Raw genomic sequence first — 18,368 nt, 5'->3', positions numbered from 1 at the left:
CAGGCGCGCCTCCCCATCCCTGGGCCCTGACACCCCGCACTCACTTTGTCTCCCCGGGTGCCCTTCTCTCCTTTTGGTCCCTGTGGAGACGAAGCGAACGGCTCATCAGAAACAGAACCCGAGCCCCCTCTTTCCGGAGCCCCCAGGCCACTGGGACTGGCTCTGAGTGAAGATGTGGGACCAAGGGGACCAGCTGGGAGCTGGGGGTGGGGTGTTGGCCGTGCAGAAAACCCCCTCTGGCAGCCTGGACGCCCGACTCACGTCGCATGGAGCTGGGGACCCCCGGACCCCATGGGGACCCTGAGATACATGGAGGGGGGCAGCTCTCCCCCAGGGGTGGCTACTGCACGGTGTCACCCGGCAGCCCTGGGGGCCACTCACCTGGGGTCCAGCTGCGCCCTCTCTGCCGGGGAGGCCGGGCAACCCGGGAGCTCCGTCTGCTCCGACTTCTCCCTGCATCGACACGAGGAGTGTCGGACCAGCCACAGCGGTGGGGACCAGCCAGGCCGGAGTTTCCGGGGGCCGTTGGCTCACCCCATGGGTGGCTGGGGAAGCACCGTGGGGGCAGAGGAGGGGCGGGGGCAGAGGACACGACTGCAGAGCTGGGGTGGGAGGGCCGGGGGACGGTGGGAGGGCGATGCAGGGCCTGGTCCTCAGCCTGGGGGACCCTCCTGCCCCAACCAGGGCTGCTCACGACCTTGGATTCCCCGAACCCGAGAACGTGTTCGACTTACCTTGGTCCCTGCTGGCCCCACGGCTCCAGGATCCCCCTGAAGTGAACAAGGGCTCCTGTGGGCCGCGAGCCGACCCACCCCCAGGCGGCACCCACTCCCCTCCAGGTGACCATACAGGGGGGCCCACACCTCACCCCACCTCAGAGCCGAGGGCCCCAGACCTTGAGGCCACCCACATGCTGAGGGCACAGGGCCTGGACTGTTCTGGAAGCCAGGCCACCGTTTCTGTCTAAGGAACAGCTTAACCTGGGTGACTTCACCTTGAACAGTTTAGAAAAGGCGAGAAGCACGCCCTCCTAAATGACTCGCCCAAACTGTCACAGGTTTGCAAATCAAAGCAAAACCCTCTAAGGGAATGCGCCCGACAGCAGAGGCCGGCCCCAGGGGGACCCTGCCAGTGTGGGGCGGGGGTGGCAGGCAGCCAGCAGGCTCCTTCCTGGGCCCCTCCTGCAGGGGCCCCGGGGCCAACTAAGGGCTCACTGACCTTGACTCCGGGCGGGCCGGGCGGTGCCTGCGGGGGCAGAGAAGGAAGAGGGCTCAGGTCAGAGCCACTCCCACCCCGGGGACAGCCTCCCCACGAGAACACAAGCCCCTCCAGGGCTCGGAGCTCTTATCAGAAACAGTCTGTCCACAGCGGCCCGAGCACCCCGAGATCCCACCAGAGGGGTCGGTCCTCAGCAGCGCCCAGACCCTGGACAGCACGCCAACTGGGCGCGGGGCGGGTGTGCAGAATTCCCAGCACGGAGCCCCTCCAGACGCGGCATCTGCACGCAGGGAGGCCGCCGTCCGGCATCCTGGGGCAGGGCTGGTTCGGCCGCGCTCAGACCCCAAGGGGCTCCATCACCTGGAGGCCCTGAAACAGCCCTCGGACCCTCCAGGGCAGAGTCCTTGGACTGAAGGGAGGGACTCCCCCACTGTGCCGGCTCTCGGCTCACACCTCGCCCGACGCCAAGGCTCCTAACGTACGAAGGGAGGCACTGAGCGGACGTGGCAAAGCCGCCCTAATGCACCGGAGAGGCGGCTCTGCCCATCCGCGCTGCTCAGAGGAGGAGGCCTGTCCTGCTGCCTCCCGCTCGTGTGGGCCGTCAGGTGCTCCTGACGCTGCCACACAAGATGGGGTTACACGGGAGCCCCTTCTGTCTAATTGAAAGTCCGCTCAGGTCAAAAACACATATCTTCCCAATAATGAGAGCCGGAAGGAGAGCCTGACTGGCACGTCCAGGACGACTGGCTTCAGGCCTCGTCCTGCCCGCTCGACCCCCAGCGTCATCTCCCGCGCTGTGACAGCATTCCTGTCCTGGTGGCCCCAGGGTGACGGCGCTCTGGACGCAGGCGGCCCCTGGTCCCTACTGGACGCCCCTCCCCAAGCTGACCGAGCTGGCTCTGGGGCAGTACCTGCGGCCTGTCGGCGCCTTGGGCAGCCCACCAGAAGGGTCCCCCGGAGCCTTCCATGTCGTCCTGGAGGGAACAGGGGGACACCGGGTCTGCGTCTCTTCTCACAGGAAGAGGCCCTCCCCGAGGCCGGCCAGGGGCCCGAGGCCGAGACGCCGAGCAGGGCATCCCGAGTGTGCAGGTTGCCTGCTGGGCGGGGTCACGGGGACACTGCAGGGCGGACACCCAGGGCTCTAAGCACCCCATTCAGTGCGCTGGGGGCAACCTGCCCGTCCTGCTGGGCGGCACAGCCTCAGCTCACACGTGGGGGCTCTGCCACCAGCTGGGAGAGACCCAGGCAGAGGCGGTGTCAGCTTGGCTGCTGCCCAGCAGGGCTCGTCAGTGTGGGCGCCCGAGGGCGCCTGGGGCCACAGAGCGGGCTTTCTGGGGCCAGAAGTGGCTGCTACTCACAAACCCGGCGGCAAGTCCTGGGCCTGGGGGTCCGGGGGGCCCGGGGGGCCCTGGTGGTCCTGCTGGTCCGGGGACCCCTACCAGGCCGGGGTTCCCAGGAGCGCCGACGGGGCCGGGGTCTCCCTTGCTTCCCTGTGCGGGGGGCAGACAAGGTCACCTCTTGGCCCTTGGGGTGTGGGAAAAGCCCGGGTGCACCTGCGAGTTCTCAGGTGCGTTTTACACCTGAAAGGCCGGGGGCGAGCGGGCCTGGAGCGATGCGAGCCCCGCAGCGTCTCTTTCCTCTGCCTTCCGGGACTTCACCCGCTTAACACAAAACCCCCCAGCATGCGAGGGAGGGGTGGGCTCTGCTGGAGGGAGCGAGTCTGGGGACCTGGGACCCCGCTGCCACCAGGGAGGCTGGGGTAAGGAGGCAGCAGACTTTGCCCTGGAGCCCGGCGTGCGTGCCCTCGAGGCCAAGCTGCCTGCGTTCCCGAGTATCTAAGTTTGGTGTCCAGGAGCCCAAACAGAACCTGGCGGCACCTTTGCCGAATTTCCTCCCCAGCTGCGGCTGTCCCCTCCCGGTAAGCCTCGCCTCTTCCCACCTGGGGCCGACCCCTTCCCGAAGGGTGGCAGTACCGGGGCTTGTCCCTACCTTCGGTCCGGGGGCGCCCACCTCGCCCTGCAGAAGGAGGAGACAGCGGTCACGGCACCGAGCAGTAGTGGCGCGGGGAGAGCAGCCCAGCCCGTGAGGTTTCCCGCTGACTGACGCCGAAACGGGGTGTCTCCTCTTGGCCCAGTCACCACCCTGCTGTTCCTGCCGTCACCCCCACTTCAGAGGGGACCGAGGCCGCAGGGGAGGCTCTGTTGTGGGGGGCCGGGCTGACCTCACTGCAGAGCAGCCAACGCCCCCCGGCAGCAGAGTCCTAGCTCAGCAGCAGCAGAGCAGCCAGCTCTGAGCACAGACCCTGCTGCGGAGCCCAACAGCTGGGTTCTTGCTGAGGGACCGAGGAAAGCATCGTCCCCAAAGGGCTGCGTGAGCGCCTCCCCGCCCAGCACGGCAAAGCCACGCGGAATCCACTGCCCGCTGCAGGTTCGCGCCTGCGGGAAAGTTTCTCCGACATTGACGCAGATAAAATGGAAACTTGAAATAAAGTTTCCAAACGAGGCAAAGTGTTGCCATTCCTCAGAACCGTCACCCCACTTGTCATCATGAAGAAACAGCTTGGGCGAGATCCTGGGTTTTGACAGGAGCCCCAGCCGCCGGCCCTAAGAGACGCAGGAGCCCGAGGGTCCCTGGCTGTTGGGCTGCCGACTGGGGTGAAGCCCCACAGCCCTGGGCACCACCACCCTGTGGCATTTCTCCTCCCTGGTGACCCGAGGCCACACCACCGAACACCCCCGCTTGGGGCGCGAAGCCAGGTCCACCCTGGGTGCCTGGAGAAGTGACTTACGACGCTGCCTTTCTGGCCGGTCTGCCCTGCTTGCCCATCTCTTCCTGGGAAACCTGGGGGGCCCTGGGGGCAGAAGAGCAGAGTGTGGCCTGGACGGAACTCACCGACCGGAGAAGACGTGTGGGTTGGCCCGGGGCAACCTGTGTGTCCACAGGCTCCTGGGAGACACCCCAATACCCCAAACACTCTTGGACTCGGCCCAGAGTCTCAGAGCTCATGGGAATCGTGCCCATAGGGCACAAGGGCGCTTGGACAGCTCAGGTCAAAGTTTTTCCCCTTTGTAGTTTAATTAGTTTCCCATCAGCTTGTGGAGGATGAGAAGGACCGGCAGCCCCATGGGGAGGGGGGCACCTCCGGCAGCGATGCGGGGCTACTACCCGGCTGCGGACTCTCACTAAAGGGCCACCACGGCTTCGGCAAGGTAACTGCCCAGGCCACAGACTTTATGTCCTGAGTGGGTTCCTCACGAGGTGGAAACCAGGCCTGATCACGGGTCTGATCACAGCAGCGCATCTCAGGCACCTGCCAGGCCCGGCGTGGTGTCCCCGGGAGTAGGGGCCACGGGGCCCACCCCCAGCCCCCAAGAATCCCCCCCCAGCCTGGCCTCTGTAGGTCAGCCCCACCCGAGGCCAGGTCATCAGCGGCTCAGCAGCCAGACCCTGGGGGCCACATGCTCTGGCTCCTCCCACCCCAGGGCCCAGAGATGGGAGCCCTTGTGAAGATTTGGGGGGCAGAGGGAGGACTGGAGCGTACAGAGGCACGAGGGGGGCTTGGCCCAGACGGGGGAGCCTGTACCCGGCTGCCCGGATACGGACAAGGGCCTTACCGGGGGCCCGGGAGGCCCAGGGGCTCCGTCCCGTCCAGGCACTCCGGGAAGGCCTGCGGGGCCAGGGACATCGGAACTGTTCATCCCGAAGCGGCCTGGCTCTCCGGGCAGGCCTGGGACGCCGGGGGGGCCGGGGGGCCCCGGGAAGCCTCGAGGGCCCTGGACACAGAAAAACACCGAAGGGTCACGGCACGCGGTGCAGCCGAAGGTCGCCCCTGCCCCTTCCCGCCAGGCCTCAGCGCAGCCCACGGGCTCCACCGTGGGTGAGGACGGCCAGGGGACACTCACTCGGAGGCTCTCCAGGTCGCCGCCAAACCCAGACCCCTCCATGTCGATGAAGGTCTGTGGGGAGAGACCAGAGTCATCGGGCCCACCCGCCCCCTCTGCCAGCCAGCGAGGCCCCGGCCCGCACGGGGCAGCCCCGGGCCGGAGTCTGACAACAAGAAGCGAAGGAGGTGACCTCCAGCGGCCCTGAGCGAAAACACCAGGAAGGCAGGATCGACCCTCCGGGCCTGGACCCTGTGCCCACCCCCCAGGCCGGCTCCGGTCTGAGCAGCGGCCCGAGCACGCGGGGCCCTCTGCTGGGACAGTGGGCGGATCCCGCGCTGGAAGAGTCCAACTCACCAGCTTGTCGTGTCTGAAGGAGGGTCCTGGGGGCCCTGGAGGCCCTTGGGGTCCTGGGGGTCCCCTCGGCCCGACCCCAGGGTCGCCCTGGGGACAGAACACAGACTGTCACACCAGGGTGCCTGGCCCTGCCTTGGGTCGGGGTGGAGACCGTCCCACACCCTCCCCGTGCCGGCCGGGTCCCAGGCTCACCTTCTCACCCTTGGGGCCCACGTCTCCGGGGGTTCCGGGGAAGCCCTGCGGCCCAGTGTCCCCCTGGAAGACAGAGGCCAGGAAGCTCGGTCAGCAGGAGGCCCCTCTGCCCCGGCCTCGCCGAGCCACCACCAACGTGCAGCTTTGCGCCCAGAGCCACACGGAGCAGACGGGCTGGACCGTCCAGAGACGACGGGGACGTCGTGGGGCCGCAGGTGGGCAGCAACGACCTCAGAAGTCCGAGGCCCCACCGGGAGCAGCGCCCTGCAGAGGTGACGCAGCGTCCCGCAGCCGCCCTCGCTGGAGGGCGGGCACCCCGCCTGGCGCGTGTGAGTGCCTGCCTGAGCCCTGGGGCACCAAGGGCTGGTGCTGCCGTCGGTGTGCCACCTGGGTGAGCGGCCGAGGCATCTGAGCGTCCCCCGGGCTCGTCCAACTTGAGACCTAAGGTGCTCTGACCCAGGAGCTTGTCATTCGGGTCACAGGTCTGGGACTCCACGTGCACACAAGCTCACACACGCTCGCACACACGCACATGCGTCCTGCTCTGCGGACGACCCCACTGCCACCGAGCCGTCCTCGAGTCCCTGTTAGTCCTGCAGCCTCCCCACCCGAGCCCGTCACGGTCTGCTGGCTTGTGGTTTCCCAGACTTTTACCTGAACCTCCTTGGGGCAGTTTATCGGGTTTCTGGGAAAGAGCATGTGTTGGTTTTTTTAAAAACCCGAGTGTTTTAAGATCCACTCCAGGTTCACAGTGAGGCTGAGGGATCCGAGGCTCCCCCACCGCCGACCCCACCCGGAACGTCCAGGCCGTTTCTCTGTCCCCGTTTTTCCTCCAAGAATCTGGAAGCTTTAGCGGCTCTCTCTTCCCTTTTCTTTGCTCCCTGGGAGCCGAAACGTCTCCTTATCCGCCCCTCGCAGCTTTGTCTTCTTCTATCGACCGTTAGACTTATGTTTTTTTTCTCTCTCTCTCTTTTTTTGGTTGTCTTTTTAGGCCCACACCCATGGACGTTCCCAGGCTAGGGGTCAAACTGGAGCTGGAGCTGCAGCTGCCGGCTGCGCCCCAGCCCCGTCCTCACGGATGCCCGCTGGGCTGTTACCCTGAGCCATGAAGGTAACGCCAAGACTTGTATTTTCTTATCGAAAGTTAAGTTGCATTTTCAAAATGGCCTCACTCTGAAATTCTCTTGAGGATGCTGAGTTCAAGAGTCAATGGGGGGGCCTGAGCGTCTTATGCAAACATCGCAGATAATGCAGGTTCTCAAAGAAAAGCCAACTTACGGGTTTCCCGTCTTCGCCAGGGTCACCCTGCAGAGTGGAGAGAAACCATCAGTGACAGAAAGTCACACCCCTGCCCCTCCCGCAGCTACACAGGGAAAAGGACCCCTGCTTGTGGCCCCTGCAGACTGACTCCCACGGGCAGGCGGCTTTCTGTCCCGGGCGCTGAGGCCTGCGTCTGCCTGTGCCACGTGGGCGCTGCCCGGAGCCCTGGGACCCTTCTGCCTGCCCCCCGTACCCCACTGCCCAGGCCCCCACCCCCAGCTGGGTGACAGGGACTTGGGCACTCACCGGCTCGCCGTCCCTGCCGGGGGCACCGTCTTTCCCTGGAGGTCCTGGGGGGCCGGGGGGTCCCTGCGGCCCAGGAACAGGCTGTGCTTCGGGGCTCCGCATCACGGGGCCTGTGGGACCCTGGGGACTGGCCTGGCCAGGCAGGCCCTGAGCCCCTGGCTCCTCCTGCCCCTTCAGGCCTCGCTGGGGACAAAGAGGAGAGGGTTCAGGTTGGGATGGGGGGGGGGGGCCGCTGGGCTCGGGATCACACCGGGCACAGACAGGCACGGGGACAGGCACAGGGGACAGGCACAGGGGACAGGCAGAGTGAACGTGCTTGGTGGACAGATGCAGGGCTGGCTCGGAGGCGCCGACGCTGGGAGGGTCTGCTGGCCGTCCCTCCTCCGCCCGTGCATTCTGACACCAACTCCTACTCCGACCAGAGAGTCTGTGCTGTGGATGCCCCGTGTGGCCGGTGCCCCCTGCGCGCTGGGCAGGGCAGGGGCGCGGAGGGCAGTGTGAGCCCCAGATCTTTGCCAGGTCTCGGGTGAGCTGGGTCCCTGTGGTTCTGGGCCCCGGTGGCGGCCTCACCTCTTCCAGGCTGTCCCCAGGGCTCCAGCTGCTCCCGTCCCACGTGGTGACAGCTCCCGAGCCAGGCAGGGTCTGAGCTGGGGAGGCAGAGGCGGCCATCAGGCTGAGAGTCTGCTCTCGGCCGCTGCCCCCCAGGGCCAGGCCCCACCCCCTTTCCTTCTTCTCTCCATGAACCATGGGGGTCGGCCGCTCTCGTCGCGAATCCCGCGGCTCTGAGCGAGGGCTGGACGGGACTTGAGGCCCTTTAGCCAAACGGGGACAGGCCCGCTCAGGAGGGACTCGGTTGCCCCAACCAGCCCCACCGGGCCCACCGACCCGCCAAGCCACGAGTCGGCCACCAGAGGGCGGCCCTGCCCCACGACGGCCTGGCCCTGACCAGGATACACCCCCGAGGTGAATTAAATCCGGCCTCAGGGAATGTGAGAAAGCAAAGACCTAAGCAAACCAAAGGAGACAGACCTCGTGTCCAGGGCTGGCAGACCCACCTGAGCCAGATGCCCAAGCCCACCCCCAAACTGACCTACAGCCCCCGCGACCCTCCAGCCCAACCACCAGCAGCCTGTCTTGTAGAAGCTGACAGATTGCACCTCAAATTCACATGAACATTTGAAGGACAGAGAACCCCAAAGCCATCCGCAAAGGAAGGGAGAGCCGGGCGGGGGCCGCGCCACCCACGGCACGGTGACATAAGGCCCAGTGCTCAGGACCCTGTGCCACAGCTGCGGGGACAGAGCGGGGTCCACGCAGACCTGTGCCCCTGGCAACGTGGCTGGAGCCACCAGATCCCACTGACGCCACATGCGAGAGCCACGTCCAACAGGCTGAGTGAAGCCCTGCCCCTGAGGGACGCCTGGACACAGTGGAACCTGTGACCTGGGACAGCGGCTGCTTGGATGTGGCATCAACAGCGAGACCCACAAAGAAAACCGCTCAGTTCGGTTTCATCCAAGTGGAAACTTCCACTCTTCCCAGCCGCTATATGAACAAAATGAAAAGGCAGCCACACAGAAGGTGTGGTGCAGGAGGCGAGTCCAGAATACATACGCTCTCAGGGGCCGAGGGCAGAAAAACAAACGGCCCATTAGAAAACCAGCCCTAAAGGAGCTCCTGTGGTGGCGCAGTGGTCAACGAGCCCGACTGGCACCCATGAGGACGCAGGTTCGATCCCTGGCCTCGCTCAGTGGGTAAAGGATCCAGCGTTGCCAAGAGCTGTGGTGTGGGTGGCAGACGCGGCTCGGATCCGGTGTTGCGGTGGCCGTGGTGTCAGCCGGCAGCTGCAGCTCCTATTGGACCCCTGGCCTGGGAATCTCCATGTGCCGCAGGTGTGGCCCTGAAAAGACAGAAAAAGAAAACCGGGCCTAAGATTGGAACAGACTCTTTTCTAACGAAGATGCAGAAACCGCAAACCCGCCCACGAAAAGTTGCTCGACAGTCATTAGGAAGAAGAGCCAATGAAGCCACAGGAGACGCCGCCACCCCCTTGTTCCAGCGGTTACAACTAGAAGGACGGACCTGCTGCGTCAGGGGCAGCCCCACGGGGACCCACGCGCCAGTGGCGGGAGCCCAGCGGCCGTGTGGGAAGCGTGGCAGGTCCCTGAATCGCTCCGGGGACGACAACTACACGCTCCAGTCCCCCCACCCCCCGAGTGCGGACCCAAGACGGGTGGACTCCCGGAGGCACAGGATGCCTTTTCTGTAACAGCCCCCGCGTCCACCCCACAGGGCGACACCGCCCGGCAATGAAAGGGGGGCTCAAAATAACGGTGGCGAGTGAGCGGATCCGACAGAAAAGTCCTGGGTCCCTGCAGGTAAAACTCCAACAATGACAGACGCGGCGGGGGCCCCGGGCGGCAGGGACGGCGGGGGCGGGCGGGGGGGGGCACAGGGCGCTGGAAACCTCAGGGCCAGCAGGTGGCTTCACCCCGCGGCGATGGTGTCAGGGGCGCAGAGGGGGCCCCCGCCTCTCGCGCGCTCACCTCGGCTTCTAAGTTGACGCCATCAAACACGTGCTCTTTCAGTAATTTTCAAAAGTGATAAGTTCTCTTCTCCAAAGAAAAAAAACTGCTCTGTGATTTTCTAAAATGTTGACAAGGTGCAGCCACTGGCACGTCACGGCCTTCCCTGTCCCCGCCCCTGGGTTTATAATCCCCGGGCCCCAAGAAAGCGACTTTGGAGATGTCCTTTACGGAGGGCGAGCCCGCTGCCGCGAAGGCGGGGAGGGCGTGTGGCTTAAGGGTGGGACCCAGTTGTCCCCGAGGCTCCAGACAGAAGGGGAGGCGCGGGGGGGGGGGTCACATCCGAAGGACGCCACCTGCCGCGCGAGGCCGGGCCCGGAGCCCAGGAACGAAGGCAGAAACTGAGTGACGCCCGGCTGACGGCAGCGAGGACCCTGGAGGCTCGGTCCTGCAGCCGCAGGGGGCAGACTGGGGTCCTACCCCCGCCCCCCACACCGACACAGCCACCCCTCCTGCGGGCTGCAGCCCCTGGGGGGCATGCAGGATGCCCTTCTACCTGCCTCAGTGAGGGACCTGCGGGCACTGCTGGAGCAGCCACCTTGGTGGCCGTCTGCCGCCTGACAATGGCAGCTGTGCATGGAGGCAGTCCGCTTCCCAGGGTGTCCCGGGTGTCGGGGCCTATGGGTCCTCAGAGTCTGTGCACCCTCGGGGTGGGGGGGCCTGTGCGCCCTCCAGGCCTGTGCCCCCTCAGGGCCTGCGCGCCCTCTGGGCCAGGGCAGACAGAGGGCACCCCCAATCCCCAGTGCTCCCCCACTTCCCAGAGGCCCGGGCAGGGGCACCTTCGCTGCTCCTCCCGCACAACCAACTCTCACGTCCCCCTGGTGACCCTGCCGCTCCCAGGTGGCAGCCCCATGACGGCCCCACAAACCGCTCAGAAGCAGCAGAAAACAAGAAACAAAACACAAGAGGGACCACATCGGGGGCAGCGGGGGGCAGGCGCAGGCACAGGCCCTCCCCAGGGGAGGTGAGAGTGACGGATGGAACACCCGCCCACAGACAGACACGCCAGGCACGCACTTCACGCACGCACGCGCGCGCACACACACTGCATGCGTGCACCAGCCCACAGGTCGTACCTCCTGGCGACGGCACCGTGGTGGCCTCCTCGACCTCCTCTGTCCTGGAATCCTCCTCGTCGCCAGCTCCAGCCAAGGGCGGGGAGGTGACTGGGGGGGCCTCTGGGAGCCGGGGCCTCAGGGGCGCGCCCTGGTCAGGGTGGGAAGCACACCTGAGCCTGCCGCGTGGGAGGCCTGTGAACAAGCTGCCGCCAGGCTGTCGCTTCCAACGCATTTGGTTGTAAAGTTGGATGTTGGTGGCTTTGAGGACAGTTACGAGGGAGCCAGCAGGCCTCCGTCCTTGCAGCAAGAAGCTCGGGCCCCTCCAGCACCGGCTTTTGGCTTCTTCGAAACCGCTCTTGGCGGGGGGGGGGGGTCCTCACCCTGAGAGCCCTGCTGCCCCTCGGGAGCCCCGGACGGTGACAGGCATGGCGCCCTCACCCGTAGATACCACAGGGGGTCGGGGCGGGGGGACCTGCTGCTTCGGGGCGCGGGCTGCAGCACGGGCGGCCTGGCCTCACGCCCCTGGTCCCTCACGGCCCCACGAGCCAACGGGACGCACACAGGTGTCACGGGCTCCCCGGACGTCAGGATGGTCTGGGCCGGACACCCAGTGGGGCCCGCAGGTGCACACTCACCGACGGCGCCCCGAGACGCTCCCCGGCCTCCTCGGCGAGCCCGCTGCCCAAGTCTCCGGAAGCCTGCGGGGCGCAGGAAACAAGGGGTGACGGACGTCCCCGTGGGCCCGGGTCGGGGGACAGGCGACTGCACCTGGTTGCCCACAGGGCAGCTCCACGCAGACCACCTAGAACCGCCCTGCGGAGCCGGGCCGGCTTTGGGCCGCACACAGAACCTTCTGAAAACGCGGCCATCCTCGGCTCCTTGGCCCCACAGCCCTTGGGGCTCGGACTCCCGCAGGCCACACGGCCTTGCATCTGCCCGCAGCCCAACACCGCCCTCGGTCCTCGGCGCTGGGGTCACTGGGACACTGCTGGGGCCACGGTTCCCCTCCCTCCCCAGAGCCCTGGTGTCTTCTGCCTGCGGTTCCACAGGACACACGTCCGCACACGCTCACCACCTCACCACACACGACACACACACCCATCACACTCGCTACACTCAGACTCTCACACCCCCACACGCTCACCACACACACACACACATTTTTCTCTTTGTCTTTTTAGAGCTGCACCCACAGCATATGCAGGTTCCCGGGCTAGGGGTGGAATTGGAGCTACAGCCACTGGTCTACACCAGAGCCATAGCAACGCAGAATGCGAGCTGCGTCTGCAACCTACACCACAGCTCACGGCAACGCTGGATCCTTAACCCCCTGAGCAAGGCCAGAGATTGAACCTGCATCCTCATGGATGCTAGTCGGGTTCGTTACCACTCAGCCAAACGGGAACTCCCGACTCCCACATCTCTTGTCCCCGTAATTACACTGACTCCGTCACCCGACTGGCTACTCCAGCAGTGAGTTTTAAAGCATAAAGTGGACGGTCCCAGGCAGGGGGGCTTGTTCCGACGGTAGGAGGGAGAGGAAAGATGGCATCTTTCAAGAGACCTCTGCAGCCTCGTTACCCCGAGGTGTCCAGGAAAGGCCACCTCCACCCTGGGCCCTCCTCCCGTGGGGATGGGTGGGGGAGGAGACCCCCGCTGGAACCCAGGCAGCGGCAGCCACTCACCTCGTTGTCACTGTCGTCCTCGTCCTCGTCCCCGTACCGACACTGCAGGGGGCTCACCTGGGGGTCCCCGCGCACCCTCAGCTCTGAGATCATGCCCTAAACACAGGGAGAGGAAGGTCGCTGGGTCCCCAGGCAGGAGGCAGAGGACGCGGGGAGACCGCGGCTCAGGTCCCACCATCTCAGAGCGGGCACCCCTGAGGTCAATTCCAGTGGTGCCAGCGAAGTGGTGAGATGTCATGTGCTCCCTCCCGCGGGCTCAGCCTGCCCGCTGCCAGGACGCAGCGCGAGCACCGCTCTGGGACCTCAGTGCAGAGAAAGGCCCGCGACACGCAGAGCGCAAGGCAGGACAGCAGGACAAGGACGAACAGGGTGTGTGCCTGGGGCGGTGTTCCCTCGGGGCACAAGGTAGCGGCACTGGGTTGGGGAGCAGCAGATCCCTGCCCGTTCAGGGCAACGTCTTGCGGCCGGAGGGCAGACTCGGCCCGTGCAGGCCACGGGGCGCCCTCTTGAATGGGAAGCCTGCAGCGGAGGCCGGGGGCAGGGCCGGCACCCGCGGGACAGCACGACGGCCGAGTTTCCCTCCACCCCGGCCCTTCCCCTCGAGGCCCCCGATCCCAAAGGGTGACACGACGGCAGGTTCTGAACCTCGGCCGAGATCTCAGCCCCATGCGTGAGGCCACTGGGTCCTGAGCCTTCGGCGCCCATTTGAAAAGCCTGGAAGTGGTGTGTTCACATGTGCCTTTTCTTTTCTTTTCTTTTCTTTCTTTTTTTTGTCTTTGTAGGGCCACACCTGCAGCATATGGAGGTTCCCAGGTTAGGGGTCAAATCGGAGCTACAGCCACTGGCCTGCACCTCAGCCACAGCCACGCAGGATCTGAGCCACGTCTGCGACCTATACCACAGCTCGTAGCAATGCCAGATCCTTAACCCGCTGAGCGAGGCCAGGGATCGAACCCGCGTCCTCACGGACTGTTCAGATTGGTTTCCGCTGCGCCCCGACGGGAGCTCCCACAGTGCCTTTTCCAGCATTTCTTTCTGTTTTCTCTCGACGAAACCCACCGGGGGTTTGCAGTGCATCTTCTCCTCAACAGAGGCCACGTTCTGTCCGCTCGGACACGCGTTCTGATGATCCTTAAATGGAGGCGCTTCAGTCCCCAGTCGGCAGACGTCCGTCAAGGGCCACGTGGGGGGTCTCCAGGCCCCTGCGGCCACCGCTCTCCACCCCTGCTCTGCGGCCGTGGGGAAGCTGGCCACACGCAGTACGTGGACGCTGGACGTGCCTGCTCCGACCAGACCTCACGGGACACGGCCGTGTTCATGTGTCACAAGACAGTCTTCCTTTTTTGGTTTTTCCAACCAACTATTTTAGCACGTAAATGCCTTTCCAGATCTCAGGCTATATAGACAGGCTGTAGGCAGGACGCGCTCGGCCGCGGGCCGACCTGGCCAGCTATGGTGTATTCCTCCAAGTGCCCTTTGGACGCCCTTTCTCACGGGCCCCCCTGCTCCACACCAACAAGACGGCAAGCTAACAACAGCCCAGCCCGTCCCCCCAAGGCCCCACGTGAGGGCTCCAGCCCTCTCTCCAGACTCACTGCGGGCCGCCTCCTCCAGGAAGCCCCCTTAGACTCCCTCCCAAGGGTCAGCTCCTCCAGGGCCAGTACTGCCCGGCTCCACGTTCCCTGCTGTGCCTCCATCCCCACTGATGGCGATGCCTGTGGGACCCACCTCCTGTGTGTGTACCTGTCATGTGTGTCACACGTGCACATGGATGTGCAAGCACCTGCAGCCATGGGCTCACACGTGCACGTGTGGGAGATCTCACCCTTGCGCTCATGCGTGCATATGTGTGTGATCTACATCTGTGGGTTCACGCATGCACACACGCGTGATCTCACCCATGTGCTCGTGTGTGCACGTGTGTGTGTGTGTGCATGTTCAGACACAAACACCTGCTCCTGGAGGTGAACGAGCTCGGCTGGCCTGGGGGGCACCATGAGGTCCTCACTTCCCAGCACCACGTCCAGCCAGGTCCGCCAGGGGAGGGCCGAGAGCACAGCGGGCGCAGAGGGGGCACCAGCTCCGCGTGCACTGCCTCCCCTCTTCAGGTGAGCACGGGGGCTGGTCCTGAGGCAGTGGGCACTGCCAGGGGTGCCCAAAGCTGCCTCACCAGCCGACGGGGGCCAGGGGGCACCAAGCCGCCAACAGTCGCTGGGTCCATCTCCGAAGGCACTGGAAACAGTGTCCACTGGTGGGACCCCCCGTCCTCCTCTCTATCCTCCCCATCTGCGCGCAGCTCAGCCCAGAAGCTCAAAGGCAGAACTGCCCGCGGCTCCATGGTTAAGGCCGGCCTGCCTGGGGCAGAGCTCGGAGGGTCCCCCCCCCCAACCCCCGCAGCTCCAGCCCCCACGGCCTGGCAGGAAGCTGTGCGGCTCTCAGGCACGGGATGATCAGAGGTTCCAGCAGCTTCTGCAGGACAGCCTGGCGAGGAGCAGCACCTGCCTGGTGATGTCTGGGCCTCGGGGGAGCTGACAGACCACAGGGCGGGGGTGCCTGTCCATGGGCCTGTCCCCAGGCCGGTGGGCGGCTGCACTGCAGGAGGCAGGTCCTTACAGAGGTGACCAGGCCCTCGGAGGGCCCTGCCCCTCAGGCCACTAGCCCGTCATTTCAGCTGAGCCTGCACAGATGCCTGTGTCCAAGGCTGAGTCCTTCAGGTCCCGTTCCACCCTCACCGCCCCCAAAGTCCTGGTCACCTTCCCCCCTGGGCGGAATGGCACCGTCTCCTCCAGGGTCTTGAACCTGCAGCATCTCCACGAGGCCCCAGGTCGGAGCAGCGCTGGCCCTTCTCAGCGGCCCCTGGGGAGCTCAGTGTCCAGGGCTGGAGGTCACTGGTGGGATGCAGGGCTGTGCTGACAGCCCGCCTAGCAGATGTGGGGTCCCTGGGCCCCCGTGTGGTACAGTGGCTCCTGGGGCAGAGGCCCGGCTGCAGGCGGCGGTGGGGGAGGCTGCTGGCACTCGGTCTGAAGAGGGACGGGCCGCAGCCGAGAGGTGGGCTTTGGCTGTGGGCAGAGGCTGGCTTTCCATATGACATGCGTCCTCTCCTTCTGGAGCCCTCCCCCACCACGGAGGGCGTGTGGAGGGCCCACGAGTGCACGCACACAAGCACACGTGTGGGGAGGCACAGGCCAGGAGCAGACTCTGCATCAGCCCCACCTCCACGAGGGCAGCATGCACGGGGTGCCCACCCCATCCCAGCCCCCGCCGCCCACGGGACCTACAGGCCATCCTGGGCTTGAAAACGCAGGGGTCGGCTGCTGGGCTCAGGTCCAGGTCAGTGGCAGCACCAAGAGGCCTACCCAGCGCTGCTGAAGGTCCCAGGTGACTGAGAGTCACCAAGATTGAGAATCCGGAGACAGCACAGGCCCAGATGGGAAAATTCTAGAAAGCCGTACTCCTAATGGCCCTGGGAGGCATGAGGCTCTGGCAGGTGGAGGTGGGGTGCTGGACATCTGGGCACAACTGTGCCCACAGTGACACTGTCCCGTGAGGCCAGGCCCACCACCAAGAAAAGCCTGAGGGGCTCTGGCCCCGATGCCACCTGGCATAAGGCTGCCCACGAGACTAGAGGCCACAGGACACAATAAGCAGCAGCAGAGCAGGAACCCGCCCACCCGCCAGGCTGGAGCTTCCCGGGGCCCCGCTCAGCTGGGAGGACGTCAATAGCCCAAAGGCCATGAGACCCACTGCAAACACTAGACAGGCTCAGAAGCAGCTGTTGTGAAATCCAGACCATTTAAAACCTGTCCTGTCACCTTTGCTGGAGCGACTCATCTTAAAGTTGTGTGCAGATGACCAGAGCCCCCCACTGTGGAAGTGCACCCCCGGTCCCTGCGCTGGGGATGCCTCCCTGGGACCCTGACTCCGGGCACCCCAGGATTCTCAGGGTGGCCACCGGCCCAACCCTTCTGCCTCATCTGGAAGGGCTGTGTCTGGCTGTAGGCAGTGGGCTGAACGAGGCTGTACGGGCAGCAGCTGCAGCACTCCTGGGCCCACCTCGCCCCTCCTCACCACCCAGCCCCTCCCTCCTCTGCTGGCTGACCCCCAGGTTGGCCTGGTCCCTTGTCACTGAGCCCAGCGATCACTGTGACTGGGCCACACTGCCCCTTCCCACTGCCTTACACTTCCTGCACTGAGTGGCTTCTGACCAACTTCTTGCATCAAGCCCAACTCCTTGATTATTTACGTCAAATTCTATCACAAGCAACTCTCTCCCTATTTCTCCATCCCTTTAAGTCAGGAAATTGTGTGAATACCATGACCAGGCTATGCCACTAGTTCATGTCACTCCAAATGATGGAGAGATGGGTACTGGGTGGAGCCAGTGAAGGTGACCTTAGGTGGCCTGAGCTGTCTGATGTGGCTGGACTTGGGGGCCACATGGGGTGGACTGGAGTGGGTCAGAGGACACCAGCACTCTCCTGCCTACTCTGTGATGCCAAGCCTGCCCAAACCCAGTGGCTGGGGCACCTCCTTGGCTTCAGCAGACCAATCACTTATTCCTTCTATAATGTGGCCAATAAAGCTGCCTGCTGAGGAAAATTCATAGCCTCTGGTTCCCTTGTCACAGAACAAGAGCACTGAATATCCAACATGAGGTGCACAGCTAAAGTGCAGCCCCCAGGAGGCTGGGCCAAGGCTCTTGTTCCAAGCACACTTCTGCTTCTGGCCCAGGGCTGGTTCCAGATGAGGGTCCCAGGGGGTGTGAATAAACAGATGACTGAACCCCCACAGAAACCTGGGTAAAGAGGAAGGTGACTTCATAAGGAGAAAAGCAAACAGGAATGAGGAAAAGGGGACCCTTTCCACAAGGAGAAATTAAGTCATGAAAATGCAGCCACAGGGCGTTTGAAATAGGAAGAAAGAAAGGAAGAAAGAAAGAAAAGAAAAAGAAAGCGAAAGGTCACTAACCACTGAAAAGGAGCTGGAAGTAACAGTTTAAGCAAAATGTTGCAACGACTGGGTGGAATCAGGGATTTCCCAAGAAATCTCTGTCACCAGATTGACTGGAGAAGATTGAACCCGAAAAGACCAAGCATGTCCTCACTTCTGTCAGCAGAAAACAACGAAGGTTCTGCCGGGATTGGCCACGAGCAGCATCAGGCTGAGCTCCGGGTGGTCGGCAAGGGGCTAAGCGTCCCACTGGGGAGACAGCGGAGGGGGACACCCCTCTCGTCGGGCCCCGAACCCCTGCGCTCACCTCACCTCTACCGCGCATTACAAAGGACACACCTGAGAGGTTCCTTCTCAAGCGTCTCGGTTCCGAAAGGCTGGCAAACCCTGTCCTAAGCTGATCAAGTTCTACGCCACCCGACATTCTTTGCCTCTCGTCTGGCCAGAGGCTGATCAAACACCCACAGAGAGATTCCTGGAACTGGACCCGGCTGGAAGTGGCACAAGCGACATCAGTGAGAGGAGGGAGCACCCGCCCAGGGGGAGCCGGGCCCCAGCCAGAGCCAGATAGAAGGACCTTACATCCTCTGCTTCTGTCTCTAAGCCTTAAAGATTTTTCTGGGTGTCTGCGCCAGGCCGGATTTAACCACATAAACACTTTAGATAGCCCAATGATTTGAAAAAAAGAGAAAAAGAAAAGGTAAAAAGGCAAATGAAAAACTGAGAGAGCAAATCTGCAGCATATAACACAAACAATCAGTGGCTTTCATATATAAAGCGCTCATATAAACCAGTAAGAAAACATTGAATCCATTAAAACACAAACGCAAAGGACTTTCAGCAGCCAAGTCACAAAGGAAGAAACACCAAGCGCCA

General features: G+C 64.0%; 1 protein-coding gene across 12 annotated transcripts in view; it reads right to left on the bottom strand.

Annotated features, from left to right (window-relative positions):
- COL18A1 (collagen type XVIII alpha 1 chain) overlaps window positions 1-18,368 on the bottom strand; it is a 75,106-nt gene that overhangs the window by 12,101 nt on the left and 44,637 nt on the right. For all 12 annotated transcript variants that reach the window (XM_021071536.2, XM_021071537.2, XM_084992323.1 and 9 more), the window contains 18 exons: window positions 12,543-12,638; window positions 11,493-11,555; window positions 10,876-11,005; window positions 7,785-7,861; window positions 7,215-7,397; window positions 6,927-6,953; window positions 5,649-5,711; window positions 5,457-5,543; window positions 5,121-5,174; window positions 4,833-4,991; window positions 4,007-4,069; window positions 3,208-3,234; window positions 2,577-2,708; window positions 2,130-2,192; window positions 1,219-1,245; window positions 735-770; window positions 382-453; window positions 45-80 (listed from right to left, as the gene is read on the bottom strand). In XM_021071536.2, coding sequence (XP_020927195.2) covers window positions 45-80; window positions 382-453; window positions 735-770; window positions 1,219-1,245; window positions 2,130-2,192; window positions 2,577-2,708; window positions 3,208-3,234; window positions 4,007-4,069; window positions 4,833-4,991; window positions 5,121-5,174; window positions 5,457-5,543; window positions 5,649-5,711; window positions 6,927-6,953; window positions 7,215-7,397; window positions 7,785-7,861; window positions 10,876-11,005; window positions 11,493-11,555; window positions 12,543-12,638 — 1,395 coding nt within the window. The remainder of the gene's footprint in view (window positions 1-44; window positions 81-381; window positions 454-734; window positions 771-1,218; window positions 1,246-2,129; window positions 2,193-2,576; window positions 2,709-3,207; window positions 3,235-4,006; window positions 4,070-4,832; window positions 4,992-5,120; window positions 5,175-5,456; window positions 5,544-5,648; window positions 5,712-6,926; window positions 6,954-7,214; window positions 7,398-7,784; window positions 7,862-10,875; window positions 11,006-11,492; window positions 11,556-12,542; window positions 12,639-18,368) is intronic.

The sequence above is a fragment of the Sus scrofa genome, chromosome 13 (genome assembly GCF_054392235.1).
Source record: "Sus scrofa isolate SSC_HxYL_T2T_F1_AM1 chromosome 13, Sscrofa_HxYL_maternal_Yorkshire_Landrace_v2.0, whole genome shotgun sequence".
Taxonomy (NCBI): domain Eukaryota; kingdom Metazoa; phylum Chordata; class Mammalia; order Artiodactyla; family Suidae; genus Sus; species Sus scrofa.
The sequence above is the reverse complement of the archived record's forward strand: the minus strand, read 5'-3'. Positions and strand labels throughout refer to the sequence as shown.